The 14,549-nt window shown below is 40.6% G+C and overlaps 1 protein-coding gene and 1 long non-coding RNA gene across 2 annotated transcripts; one reads left to right on the top strand and one right to left on the bottom strand.

The window, feature by feature from the left end:
• The first annotated feature begins 4,204 nt into the window (after window positions 1-4,204).
• On the top strand, window positions 4,205-6,453 carry LOC143180122 (uncharacterized). The gene is made up of 5 exons (XR_013002080.1): window positions 4,205-4,219; window positions 4,272-4,358; window positions 4,400-4,535; window positions 5,453-5,576; window positions 6,305-6,453. It is a non-coding gene; the product is annotated as an uncharacterized LOC143180122 (long non-coding RNA).
• On the bottom strand, window positions 6,362-14,360 carry LOC143181046 (protein lethal(2)essential for life-like). The gene is made up of 3 exons (XM_076381236.1): window positions 13,544-14,360; window positions 10,952-11,203; window positions 6,362-6,742 (listed from the first exon to the last, which is right to left on the bottom strand). The coding sequence occupies exons 2-3, from the start codon at window positions 11,201-11,203 to the stop codon at window positions 6,362-6,364; spliced, it is 633 nt and encodes a 210-aa protein (XP_076237351.1). The 5' UTR covers window positions 13,544-14,360.
• Between the last annotated feature and the right edge of the window lie 189 nt (window positions 14,361-14,549).

Here is a 14,549-nt window from a genome sequence, read left to right as displayed (position 1 = left end):
ATTACTAATATTATCTAAGTATCCTATATATTATTATATATCTTTTCATTTCAATAAGGGTGCTCTTCATACTGAGGTTCTATTTGAATAACAACTTTCTGGAATCTCTTTCGCTAAGGTCTCAGCATAAACCTTAACAGACTTATTCGCAGATTTGTTCTTAGAGACGTAGTAACGTGAAAATATAGGGTTTATTTTTGTCGTTAGAATCCTGCGCAGATGAATCCACAGGTACGGCCTGGTTAGGAAGTGAATCGATAACGGGGCGTTTCGTAGACGCTTCTAGAATTTCAAGCTTCACTCACACCTGTGTACTAGCTTTGGGGGTTGGATTTCCTGCCTGGAGCACATCTGCGCCCCTTGTGCAGTCGATCGTAAATAAAGCAAGAAACACGCAGTTTCCAGAAAAATTGAAGTTCTTCTTTTGCCCCCAACAAAAATATCGCGTTCCTTCTCGATTGTCACGAATAGTGAACATCCCCCATGAATTATACAACCATGTACAGAGTGCAACATCCCTCTCGTATTTTGTAACGAAACATGTCTCTCCTGTGGAAAGGGTTGCAATTACAGTATAACTACATTGGCAATGGCAGAGTAAAAAAACTGTCCCGTGTACAACTTTCGCAACCTCGTTACTTATGCACAACAAACATCGCACGTGTTGCAATAGAAACGGTCTATGGCGTTTCCCATGGGGAGTACTGCGTAGAAAAAAAAGCAGGGTGGAAACTTTCCCGAGTTACGCCGTCTGACGTAACTTATTAGAAACCTATCGATTCTTCGAAACTGATTAAATAATTCTTTTTTAAATACAGTATCAACTTAGACAATAGCTTATCTCGATTAGGTAATCGCAAACAAAGATTACCTATCGTGACACATAATCTATCGAGCGAAATCATGTATTTACTAAACAAAGATTTTCAAATGGAATTCAAGGTACAGTCGTTTCATAAGTTTATCATTTTTCAGATACTCTATTAAATACTATGAAGAAGAGCTGAAAGCAATATTAGAGGAAACTCAAGATGAATATTAAATAGAAGCATACGAGGATACCAGCATAATTCACCAATCACGTTCATCTCTATAGTTCTTAAACAGGTATCCCCTCCCAAAAATAGCGTGATACAGGCAATAAGCCTTTGACATTTTCTCAGAGCTGCCTAGTAAGCCTAGGTCATGGATGATCGCGTGTTCTAATCCAGTCCCTGTGTGTTCAAAGCAAACACTGGCTGAGTACACGCGTGATCGAAAGCACGATGTGTAAAAACAGAGTGCTTTCGTATATTTATTGTACGGACGTCAACATATATATGAGTATGAAACTCCAGCGCCGCAACTATTGATTACCTGCTGCATCCGCCCGTACAGAACGTTCTCGAGTCCGAAAGATTCATGTTACTCGACTCCATTCTTTCCAATTTCCTATTTACTACTTTCTTTGGTCGTTATTTTCCATATCTTCGCCGATTCGAAAAACAGAGTCACTGTGCGCGCCAGAAAGGCTGATAAAACTTAATTTAAAGGACCATGAAGTATCCAAAGCGAATTGCAAGGTAAACGAACGCTATAAAGATCACAATGCATCGTGGAAGGGCGTGCATCAGTGCCTACATCCCAGATTCTAAATTTACCTTGTCGGCCTCGTGGTTGCATAAACGAGGCTCGCTAAATTTACTGTATTTTGCTGCACGTGACCGGCTTATCGATGTTATGGATCTGTGTCTATCTCAGCGTTCCAAAAGATGGGATTCTAAAACTAAGGAAAAGTATCAGCGCTCTAGTTTCTTTCATTTATTTTCAGTCACATTTAAAAGCTTTCTTGCGTCCTCTGATTGTTGTTTTATCCTAGTTTCTGTGTGATTGAAGTTTCTCTGAACCTTATAGATGTTTACGTTTCATGCTCCAATTTGTTCCCCACTCGATCTATCAATAATTGTAACGTATGTGGTTCCACGTGATGAATAAGACGCTCAAATAAAAAATTATGTGGAGAAATTTATAAGGTAACCAGTAGCAGTTCCAATTGCAGTTAAGTTAACACAGTATATAACAGTATCTACGTTTATTCTTTGAAGGATTTTGATGACGTACTTCAGAAATGTTACGTACTTGTGACAGTCCTGTCAGAAGCACTAAGGACTGCTTTTAACAGGATACTCAACCATTACATTCGAAAGGTTATAGCCACGTGATCTATACTGGTTTGCGAATGTGACACCCGGCACGTCTATTCTGTTCCTGCTTCTTTTGTGCGCCCGAATCTATAGGAGCATCTGCGCATCATTTTACCCATTTCTTGCCCTTGTCCCAAAGTTAATCCAGTCGAAGAGCATTATGCGTGCAAGTAGACGCACAAAGGGTCCATTTCCTGGGGGGTTGCCGAACATCTTGCGAGCAACCCCCTTTCCCACGAATAGAATCGCATTAATTGCGTCTTACAAACGTGGAGATCCGTGCACGGAGGCAGGGAGATGCGCAAAGAAAATCGATAGAGCTGTAGCGAGAAACGCGTGTTGCGCAATAATATGTAACCTCCGCCATTTCGACGGGAGAAAATTTTTGGAACTTACGTCGTAACGTTTTTGCTTAGCATCTGGCGTCAAAATTGCGTTCCCATTTGAAAAATATCTGATGCACTCGTGACATGCCTTTCGTCTTCGTAAAAATGGGTGAAAAGCGTTTCTCGGGGAGTCTAACTTTTTCTGGTGGATTTGAATTGACAGTGGATTGAGGAAAAATTGAAAATTAAAATTAGTTGGGTGTTTGGACAAGTAAGAGAGAAGCGATGACATCATTTCTTTGACTCTAGATATATTTTTGATTTATAATTCAGTAGGGTATTCAATGACAATTATCATACTATTAATAACATGAATTATCACTTTTCCGACTCGAGGTGTCATTCACGGAATATTGACCTCATCGCTTTTGACTCAGGCGTATTTGTAAACATACTGCCGCAAGAGTTGCGTCATTTATCAGCACATCGTGACCGCACCTCCTTGTGACCTTGAGATTGTAACACGAACCTGATTCCCCTGCGCGTCGAATTCGGCTGGAAACATGTTATGGACAACTGCGTAGTTTGCCGAGGCACGTGTGCCTGTTGGGTGGAAGAAATTGTTGCTGACCCACGTCCCTTAGCTCATTTTTCTCCAACGAAAGACAACGTATAGTTTTAAGTAATTGGAAGATTAAACCAAAAGTAACGACAAAAACAGGGAAAACAGTATTGTCGTTAGAAAGATAGCAGAGAAAAGACAGATTCAGAGCGACTTACATAAAAACAGGTCTGGCTTTCAAATCAAAGTAAAATTAGGAATGCTTCAAATTGGAGGGAACAAAGTTAAATTTAAAATGAATCGAAATTATGGATTTACATTTCTCATTCTTACTTCCACTACCAAGTGGTCTTTTTACCAAATCGTGAAATAGTTCCTAATATTACTAATACATTCTATATCTTATCTTTGCATAACAATTCACAACATATCAAATCCTTAATAGGGTTCAATAAAAAAGAATTAAGCTGCTGTTGCTTAGGATATTCTAAAATACACACGAATGCATCGCGACGCAGTAGGCATGTAGCATTCCACTAAAACCGAATTCCAGCATGACTGACGCGTTTCTTCTGTCTCCCGCGATAGTAATAAAAACGCTCTTATCTCCTACTACCAGGGCCTTATAAGAACGATGTAACCTTCGCTCGCTGGTGTCAAACTTACACATGTAGTCGTCGATGCAGGGGATGCCTATAAGCGTCAGCCTGAATAATTCGAACGGTCTGTGAGAGATTCTAGAAACTACACAGAAGCGTCGGTTAGGTTCCATCGTTTAGGACAACCTTGGGCCGCCCTTGGTTCTAGAACCTACGTGCTCCACGTCATGGGCCCTTCCTCCTGACCCCTCCCGCATCTCCCCTAACGATCAAAACAAACATTCGAATCGCACGACGAGGTTACAGGAGCATTCGTTTACATCACGTACGGTCCAACCTTCCTTCCTCGCTGGTCGCCAGACAAGGAGGAAGCCTGTGCGATTGTGTGGGTCATGTTATGGTGGGGCTCCGGGCAAGCGAACGTGCTAGAAATCTCGTAGCGCGTCCGGCGATCAATACTCGGCGTTTTCCAGATTTTTCCACCGAAACGGTTGAAAAACGACGAGATCGACTCGCCAAACGACAGTTCTCGTCATGGGGATCACGATCGTGTCGAAATCGAAGAGATAAAAGATTGGAATCGGCTGGAAATTGATGACAGCCGGTAAATGCGCATTTATGCGCCGTGCAGTCGCGCGGGTTCTCGAACGTTCTTACTGCGACGCCGCGCGCCTATATAAGAAGGGCAGCCGGTTCGCCCGGCGCATTCGTAAATAAACTTTCGTTTAGTTCGGATCAGACGAACACCCGAAGACCCACCAACCAGTGAACACACCTTCGCTTCTTTTACGTTGTCCATGGGGCCGCACAACAGGAAGTGAAAATGTAGACGAGAGGGATCCGGTGCGGAGCGCGACAGTTTACCGTGGGTATTCTTTTTTATACTCTTTTGCAATATTTTTACTGGTTAGCAGATTCTGATTTATTGCGTGGTTTCTTTTTTTTTTTTTTTTAATACTGCTGCCTCCTCGGTATTGCTTCTTTGACTCCAGTAGTACAGACCTGCTACGTTGCACGTAACTACAGATATTAGAAACGATTGTATGGTTCTATTTCTTGGTGATGTAAATAGGAAGTGATTGATTTTTAGAATATTTTCATATTTAAAGATACGAATCGTTTAGATGATATTTGAAATGTTAGGATTATCGTTGAAATTGAAGTTAACTGAAGTGTTTGAGCTACTGCAAATGGATGCAGCTGACACGTATGCAGTTCATAATACGCAATTATGGACTGCATGAGTGGATTGTATGCTTTTGCTGTAGTTACATTGAAATGAGGTACATATTTGTATAACTGAAAGCAATACTGAGGAGAGTGTACTAAATATGGAGTTATCGGATAATGAAATGCTTTGTAAATTGCTTGATTGCTAATTGCTGATAGCGATTATCTATGTATACTTACATTACGATTAACTACATATATTTTAACTGATAATTTATGAAAATGTGATCTTCTACGATTTATATTACCATATATTTACTATATTATTACAAAATGTTATCGAATTATTACAAACATTTTATAATCACATAGAAATTCGAATATAAAAAATGATTAACAAATTAAAAACATTTGTGGCGGGTAAATACTATTTTTCTTCCATCGTGGTTTCCACTTTAACCGGTTTGCTCGCGGGTTCCCCTGTCTTGACGATTTCGATAACTCGTTCTCCAGTAGGTGCTTCACCCTAAAATTAAAAAAAAAAATTTTCGATAAGACGCAATAGGTTTACGAAGCAGATCAACAACGAGGCTTTTCTATTTGTTTTTATAGTGCACCCTACGGGGTCGGTGCTTGAACAATCCGTACGCAACGATTATTTGGTCTGACTAGAGTTCGAAATTTCCTCGCTTCCTTTCGAACAATTCGAGAAGAGCACTTCGAGATCATGTATTAGGTAAGCGGTCAATGGACCGAATATTTACATTTACATATTTACGATACGATAAGAAATATTTCTATCACGTTAATTAAACATTGCACAATAATTAGAAAGAAAGCTACGGCTCGCGGTGTCGCTACTCGATATTCGAAACAAACCTAGATATAGATTCAAAAGTATGCAAATTTTAAGAGAAGGGAGAGAGGGTTTTTATATATAATTTTGAAAGATGATGCCTGATTTACCATTGCAAAGTTAATTGTCTTTAACCCTGTCAGTAATTACTAAAAGGCAGAAATATAAGTAAGTTAACTAGTATTTTAGTGTTACGAAAAAAGTAGCGTCACTCTAGCCTTATTAAAATCAAATCCATGTATGAATATCGCTAGTGTCTATTAAATATAGGCTCTGAGTGTATTTTCACGATGTCTGCTCGATGATTTTGAGTAAATCTGAAAGTACTGTTCATTAAAATTTTGATGAGGAACACTCGTTAGGTCGAACTTTATCGATTTTAACCGACATTGAGTTTCCCTTTGACCTAAATTTTATATAGTTCACCATCAGTGATAGTATAATACTTTGTATACCTTTCCCATTTCATATTGACCACTCGAGTCAAGTTTCAAAGACGAACTCTTCTCATTGGAACGTCGAGTTAAGGTCGATAAACATGTCAGAATTCTACGAATGTGCCTCATCCTTAAAAATCCTGTAATTACAACCAGACGTTCTTTTTATAGTTTAGAGCAGACTCGTAGTTTGATCGAGAATCAATATCCTTCGGGCACCATCCTTCTCTAAACGAATACTACTACCGCAAGAGGGCGCACGGAACTTTTGGAATTGAACTCAAAGCAAAACAAAAAGCAAAACAAAACAAAAACAAAAAGGTAGAAAGAAAAACAGCAGACGAGGAACCGCCTCGGACTTGCCGAGGCTCCTCTTCCGAATCTCACCTTTTTGGGTGCCGTGATAGTTAGAACACCATCTGAAGAGAGGCTCGAGGTAATATTGATCACGTCGTGAGATGGAGGCAAGACGTATCTGCGTACGAAGTGTCTGCTGACGAATCCGTGCTCGTCTTGCCTCTCCTCGTGTTTGGCTTCGACAATAACGTTATTACCGACCGTCTTCACCGTGATCTCTTCCGGTGAGAATTGTTGAACGTCCAATATTACCTGCACAGATAAAAACAAAAAAAACGAAGCTTAAACAGGAGTAGGAAAGTACCGAAAGAAAACGACTATGACGTTCCATGCAGTCGAACACACGCGGAGGCTGTTAAATGCAAAATAAGAAATTTCAACAACCGATTAAACTACCATCGAGTTCTGGCCACGTCTGACCACTACACCGACCATCTTTATTCACTGAAAAGTTAAGTATCGAAACCGCCGTCACAGCTTTCGCGTTTAAATTAGCCGAGTTCTCCCGCTCAAGCGGGCGAAGGCGGCTTCGCCTGCTAGCCACCACCACAAACACAACCATCAGGTGTATCGCTCCTCCGGAAGATGTCGACACGGTCGAAGATAGCGTTGTAAAATTATTTAGCTACCGTACGCACAAACTTTCGAGCTCTAGAAAACATCCTGTACGATTGGTCAGCCGACTTACCGTCGGCGATAAATCCACGCTCTTCCGGTACATGCCAATCAGGCTCATAATTACGAGTCGCTCGGAGTTCGCAGAAAAAAAGGCAATAGAAAATGTAGGGAACCGCCCAGCCTTTTCTCTTGCACCAAACGTTTCTGATTTTTTGTTCATGCGTTCCATTTGACGCGCTTCGCAATGCGTCGTGTACATTTCTCGATTTAGCTGGCAAAAAGCTACAAAAAAAATACACCAACCATGTAACAACGTCGAGTGCTACTGCATATGCAGAGAAAAGATAGAAACAGACGTCGCGCTTGCATTTTTCTATATGTATAGAGAGACTTTCGTACTTGGATCGTTTTCTATGATCTTATCGTTGAGGATTCGAGAAGCATTTATTTTTATATAGAGATTATATTAATATATATATTGTATATAGCGAAAAGAGAGTTCTGAAAGTTTATAAAAAAAAGAGAAAAGAGTCGTTTAGTCCCGAGAAAGAGCAGCGCCCCCGTTTCAGGGGAGGGGGCGGGGTGCTCCCGCAACGCTTTATAAGTACACCTCACGCATTTTCGGTTCTTTCTCTAAACGAAACGATTTTTTTTTACGAAATGACTGACCTGAAATCATAGACTCCACGAGTCGTGTGAAAATACAAATACATGGCAAAAAGCCGGTTCAACTGTGATTTTTAGAAAGGAACACTTCTGGTATAAAATCGTATTACGATCTTCAGAATTGTATTGTCTTTTTTCTACGATTTTTTGAGATAGTCACGCGCAAGTCTCCGGGCCCCTTTAGAAAGAGGAGGGTAGTTTTCGAGACCTGATCATACCCCCCAACCCTTGCCCCCTCTTGAAGGGGGGCGCCCAGGAAGGGAAGTGACCCCGAAATTTTCCGATTTTCTACTACTCTACGCAGTTCTGTGAACAACTCAGAAAGCAAAACTTTCCGAAGGGTGTGAGTTCTCGTTTATCATGCAACCTCGAAGGAAAATGCTCGCGGAAAAACAGTAGAAGTAGGTCGTAGCAGTAGCGGCAAAAACATCAGAAATCGGTTTTCGGGCCTTCAGGTGTTCCACCTTTTTTTTGTTCCTTTTGTTACCACTTCCCTCATGAACCCTATCACCTTTCCTTTTCTTCAGTTTCGAATCCTGATTCAGTATCAGTTCTAATTATATTATTTATTTTCCACTTGTTTTTCTTCCAAGGTTGTAATGCCCTTGTTACTTTTCGGTAGACAGATTTAGTTTTAGAACCTAATTTTTGTAATCCTATTGGAATCTTCCCTAAAAAATCGTTTTTTATATCCCACGAATGCTTTTCGCCTAAATCTAATACCAAATACTTCACTTTCTAGCTTGTCTCAGCCTCAGTTATCCCATCCCACTACTTGATCACCGCGCAACTAGTGGAGCCAAACGTAAATCCAATCACTTTTCGAACTTCCAAAAACAAAAAATCTGGGCAAACCTTCATGGGCCAGTAAAACGCTCAACGCGAATTCCTTTCGAACATTCGTAAAACTAGCTCTTGGCAAGCGAAGTACACACATAATATAATTCAAAGCATACGAAATTTTCGCGGAGTTACTAAGTTGCAAATAACAAATTCAAATTTGTATATTCGGCGAGTAGAACATTTGGAAAAAAGATTGAGTGCGTGTGGTGTGCGTAATAACACTTCGAGCTCTGAGGTGTTTTTTTAATAACTCTAAGCGTTTTATCCAGTTCAAAATCTCTATAAGATGGACACGTAGTTCTAAGAAGAGAGAGCCAACTTTTCACCGATCCATTTTTTTAAACGTGTTTCGCGAAAGAGAAGAGAGTGTAGGAATAGTGCCTTTTTTGAATTACAATCATTTTGGAAGCTCGCTTCTTTCGCGATTATTTTTGGCTAGCGTTTGACGACTTCTCGGCTTTGGCGGTAAATCTTTTGATTGGTTGATCGAACTGTCTTCGACTCTCAGCAATGTTCATTCCTTTTTCGAAGTCATGCTATTAAAACTTTGCAGTTCTGTTTTTTGACTATACCTAATACAGTGCCACACACTAACGTTGCGTCGTTAATTGCAATTTCTATTCCTGTTCGTAAATTAGAGATTCACATTTCTGACAGCATCTCTAGCATCTTAAAAGTCAAAAAGTCAACGGCTATCCCATGACTTTCTGGAACAGAAAGTTGTGGGATAGTCGTTGCTGTCGCGTCGTGTTTTTGGCTATATCGACGTAAAAATTGTGTGACCCAATAAGATTAAAAAATATAGCAATATAGTGTGGTAGACGCAACATTGAGAAAGTTTATGATATTGCCCTGAGGTCGTTGTGTGGTTCCTATCAAAATTAAATATCTAAAGTTCCTCATTAAAGGGTATCTTTGCTAAAAATCGCGCAAGAAGCCGCCTCCTACGCTTATAAAAAAGCGCAGCCACCTTAAGTGTAATTACTTTCTTGAGCATTATAAGCAATGAAGTTTGAGCTATAAGCAATAGGAAGAGAGGAATAATTTCGATTCGTTTTATCACTAACTTTACGTTACTTTACTATCCTCGCTACTTTGATTTCTAAAGACAGTCAGCTGAAAAACTAGTTCGATCTATTTTCGTTTTAATCCTCTTCTGCAGGATTCCATCAGTACGGTGGGATCCTGCAGAAGATGAGATTAAAATTCTTAATCCTTTCACCTGATCTGATAATACCTTTGGCCTATAAAATGTCCATTGGTTTCTAAACTGATTGCAAACTATAAAGAACAAAACGATAGTTGAGGCTTAAGCTTTATCAATCACATTTTGCTGCTGGATAAAAGGCTCCCACAGTAACGTCACGTATAAAATCTTTGCTGAGAAAGACACCCACACACGATCAAACTATGCACGAGATTAGAGCGTGGTCCTACGCCTTTCCTTGATCGAGATAATTCACGTAAAATATTAAATCGTTCTCTCACTATTTGAGAACGTCAACCTGATTAGAAATTGCTTAAATATGGAGAAGATCCGACGCGGTTCGACAATATCAGCAAATATTATGCGTATACATCACTTGCTTAGCTCTGGAATCAAATAGAACAAAGTACACAGAATATCATTGTGAGCAGTAAAGCAACATAGCAAAATACGCAAAAGTGAATTAGTAACAGGGTTCGAATCGGAATTCCTGAGAACGCGTGCCATCGAAATTCTCCTTGATTTCGAAACTGTAATCTCAGTGGCATAATCAGAGTCCTAAAGATCGGAAAAAACATATTCGGTCGGTGATAAAAAAAAAAATTATCAAATAATTGAGCTCCAAATTTGTTAAAACTTCAGATTCAAATAGTTGAATCCTTCCTTTAGTTCTTCCGACAAATTCTCAGATTTCGGCACCCGTATCCATAGTTACCACTCGAACCGAAGGGCGATCGCAACCACGCCTGTTGTCCTCGACAGCAGGTGTGGTTCGTCCCCTCGAGTGATAACTATGGATATGGCTCGCGATTCTCAACAGCAGCAATAGTTGCCTAAATATAACATCCTCAGAGACCACAAAAAAAAAAAAAATCCAGACCGATCCATTGCTTCGCTACCCACAACCAAAAAGCGAAAGATTCCAACACCCAAATGGTCTATTTCTCGATCGTTGGATCACTGAAAGCCTCTAACGAACTTCTCAATACCAATAGCACAGTCTTCTCGGGGCTTCGCAAGTTTCAATTCAATCCTTGATCACGCGAATAGGTAGCGGGAAATTCGCATCAATCTCGCGCAATTCGCTCGTACAAATCGAACACCCACTATCAACCAACATCACCAACCTGGAAGTTCTCTTTACTGTCGATCTGAATCGTACTAGATCCACTCGATTGCTGACGCGTCACGTTCTTCCATGGACGGTAGTACCTGTTACGGAAGATCGATCGAACAGGCCTGTCGAAGCTCAGGTCGGAAAATCGCGATACCAGGTCATCTCGGTCGAGACCTCTGGCGAAATGCTGGTCCATCAGTCTCGAAACTGGACGATCGAATTCGTCCCACCAGTCGCGGAATATTAGCGGCACTACGGACATCTGTGAAGTGAAACAATCGAAATTAATAAAGGTTTGACGAAGATCGGTCGGTAGCTTTGCTTCTCGCCCAGGGAAACAGTAGTAGACTATGCGAGGGGAAGAAAGAGGGACGTACAAAGGATAATAATTAATCTTAAACTACATGTTATAATAATGTTACTTGGGAGAACGATAAAAAGTACGACAGAAAACCTCTACTATTTCGTAATTGAAACACACTGTACCCTAATATTTACGCGACAGAAGTCCGCTGATGTTTCCAAACGAGTTAGACTGTAAGTTTCAAATGCGCGTGTATTAGGTCCTCGAGACCTCTATGCTTACGAACACTCCGTAATCCACGCGTGCTACTCGCGCGCTGTTACTTGTAAGGGACACGAACTTGCAGATCTATTTGAAGCATAATCCTGACGTTGAGAAGAAAATTTCGAACGATGATATTTGAGACGAGATACATTCCCTTTTCTCACGGGATAGGTGTAAATGAAGTTAAAAAAAAAAAAGCACATATCCGCGAGGACGACGCCATAACACGCAGAAAATATCGCTGAGCCACCGTTTAATCAAGTTTTTTGCTACAAATAATAACACGTAATATATGCATGTAGGGGATACACTATATTCAACTGGAAGAGAATTATTATAGATATACTTTCTGTATTGTTTACGCGTTTCCTCGAGCGCATTCATCGACTATTACTACCAGTTTTATTCGCACGCACAACAGACGAATTAGGAGGAGAGACTAGCTGTAGCGAACTCGATGGTTAAACACTAACTAGTGTAGGTACACGAGTCCTTTATTTCGTTATACAATCTCTTCCCCGCCGGGCACGATTCATATAAATAAACTAATTCCACACCTAAATCGAATCGCGAACCGGATACAAATTATCTCTTGTCGTCGTACTTCTAACGTGATCACTCGAATATACTTGGAAGGAAAAGCATTCCAATCGCGACCATCCGACTAACCGAGGAACAAAATCATTTTTCGATCAGTGATGAAAACGAGCTCGAGCACGCATAAGAAAAAAACGAACCTACTCGAAATCCATAAATACACGTATAAACGAAGAAAGGAAATGTTACATCCTAAGATTAGAGGAGCTTAAATCCGTCTCGAACGATAAAGAAGAAGATACTAGGTGTGTGTTACTTTGATAAAAAAGGAGAAGGAAGAATGCGCGTCGTTTGTGTCGGCGTGTTAAGGGCGTTATATTTACCATCGAACTTATACGCGTTAAAAACTCGCGCTTAGCTTTAGGTTTTACGCCTGTAGGAGTCTAGGTTTACATCGATAAGGCACTTTTGATCACTGTGTAGGGACGCAGCCGTGAGAATCGAAGTTGAACACGGGAGAAGAAAAATTACGGGGTCGAAGAACGGCTACTATAAGCGAAAACGTTCCTCGACCGAAACGAATTATACTGTGTAGTCGTACTATATGTTACTTCATCAATCGTACCTTAAGAGACAGATATTTGAGAGACGTTAGGGTGTGAGGAGATAAAACACGGTGACAGGTTGAGTGGTAGTGAGAGTGGGAAGAGAAATGACTGAACGCGTCGTACGAAGTGGCATCGTTTTACGCTAACAAATATCTATCTATGAGAAAAAATATATATATATATATACCAATATATGTATAATACTGGAAGATCGTGTTTAAAAATAAGTTAGTTCGCTAAGTTTTAAAGTCCTTAAGATTAAAGAGAAAGAAAAGGTTCAAACGAGTAGCAATCGCTTCGTTTAGAATTAGGAGGGAGTCATTACATGTCGCATGCGCGTGAAGCGGAGTAAGAGAGGGAATATTCAAAACGGTTCAATCTTGTTTCGATATTTAAAAAAAAAAAAGGCAAGGGTGCGTATCATTCCATCTTATTCGCGCTTTGAGAACAAAATCAGACGTGCAGGGAGATAGTACTTGAGGAAGGGGAGACATATTTCGTGTGTAAAAGGACCGTTTTTTAAATAGGTTTTAAGGACCGAACGCTCGTGCATTGTTCCATCAGCTTGCGCGAGTGATTCTACTAATTTTGACCGACAAAACACATGTGTAGTAGTTACTAACTAGTAACTACTCGTTGTAGTAGGTACTAGTTACTAGTCTTTACGTACGTATAAAAAAGTATCCATATACGACGGTAATATACATATAAAGGAGTTTTATAACTTTACATAAGTACCGCTTAGGATTTCCATATTATTTTAGGTTGTACTATTTCGCGGAAAGCGGTTAGTCGCGTTTTCGTTTCACCTGGCGCGAGATGTCTAACACCGACCGATGGATTAACACACACTGCACATATGCACACGAAACTCTCGATTTGGTACTACCGTTGCTGTGTTTCTTGGGAACGTAGATGCGATTGGTAACTCGAGGAACACCTTTCCGTCGCCGCTGCGACCAGAGAAAAACGGTTCAGGAATCGTCGAGTAAAATCTGACTCGGCCGCGGAAACGCGAGACGCTTAAATAGCGATCTTCAGGGGGGCGTCTTGACGCCCACGAATTCTCGCGGCAGCCACCGTAGAGTCCTCAGATACTCCCACGATGGTCCACGTGACGTTTACTGACTTTTCGTCTAAAAATACGCGAAACGATGAATGTTGGACGAATAGGAGGGGCAAGATTTTCGTACGAGCGTTATCCAAACGTGATTCACTGTTTTGAGATAATTTTGGCACGCTGAGGAGTTTTCGGTTCTTCTTCTAGGTCTCGAGGAGGCGTTGCATTTTGCCAAATCGGGGATGCAAGTAGCTCTGATCACTGTATTTTTTCCCGAAAGGAATGGGAGTAATAGACAATAGGAAGAAGGGTCTTATTACACTTTGCAAACACTTTCCAGCATTTATCACAGCCTCCTCGTAGATTCTGGTGACCACTTTTGCATTTTCAAACCTTGCTGAAACAGCAGAGCTCCAGACGTGTACGTGCTGTGAGGAGTCTTTGAATTTTTAATGCGTGTGTAGGTGCTAAAATGCTAGGTAATCCTTGCAATACCAGCAGATCGGATTTCCCCATGATTTTCGACCAAGGACTGATCTAGAAACACCCCTGGGGTGTTCGTCTTCGAGCAAATCTCTCGATGTTCGCTTTTTGCATTTATGCACGCTGATGAGCCAATTGAAGGGCCCCTTTGGGCCCCATTCCAGCAGCACCTTTTTTCGATACATCTTGAAGTCTTAATAAACGTGACACATATATTGACCATTTAATAACTTGTAACATCGATACTAATAATTGTCGAGGTGTCTACAATTATGAAATACGTGTATGTTTCTAGGGTGAGGATAGTAGCATATATCCATATTAATTTTCGTAACAAAGTAACGTAAAAAAG

The sequence above is a fragment of the Calliopsis andreniformis genome, chromosome 6 (genome assembly GCF_051401765.1).
Source record: "Calliopsis andreniformis isolate RMS-2024a chromosome 6, iyCalAndr_principal, whole genome shotgun sequence".
In the NCBI taxonomy this organism is placed as follows: Eukaryota; Metazoa; Arthropoda; class Insecta; order Hymenoptera; family Andrenidae; genus Calliopsis; species Calliopsis andreniformis.
The sequence above is the reverse complement of the archived record's forward strand: the minus strand, read 5'-3'. Positions and strand labels throughout refer to the sequence as shown.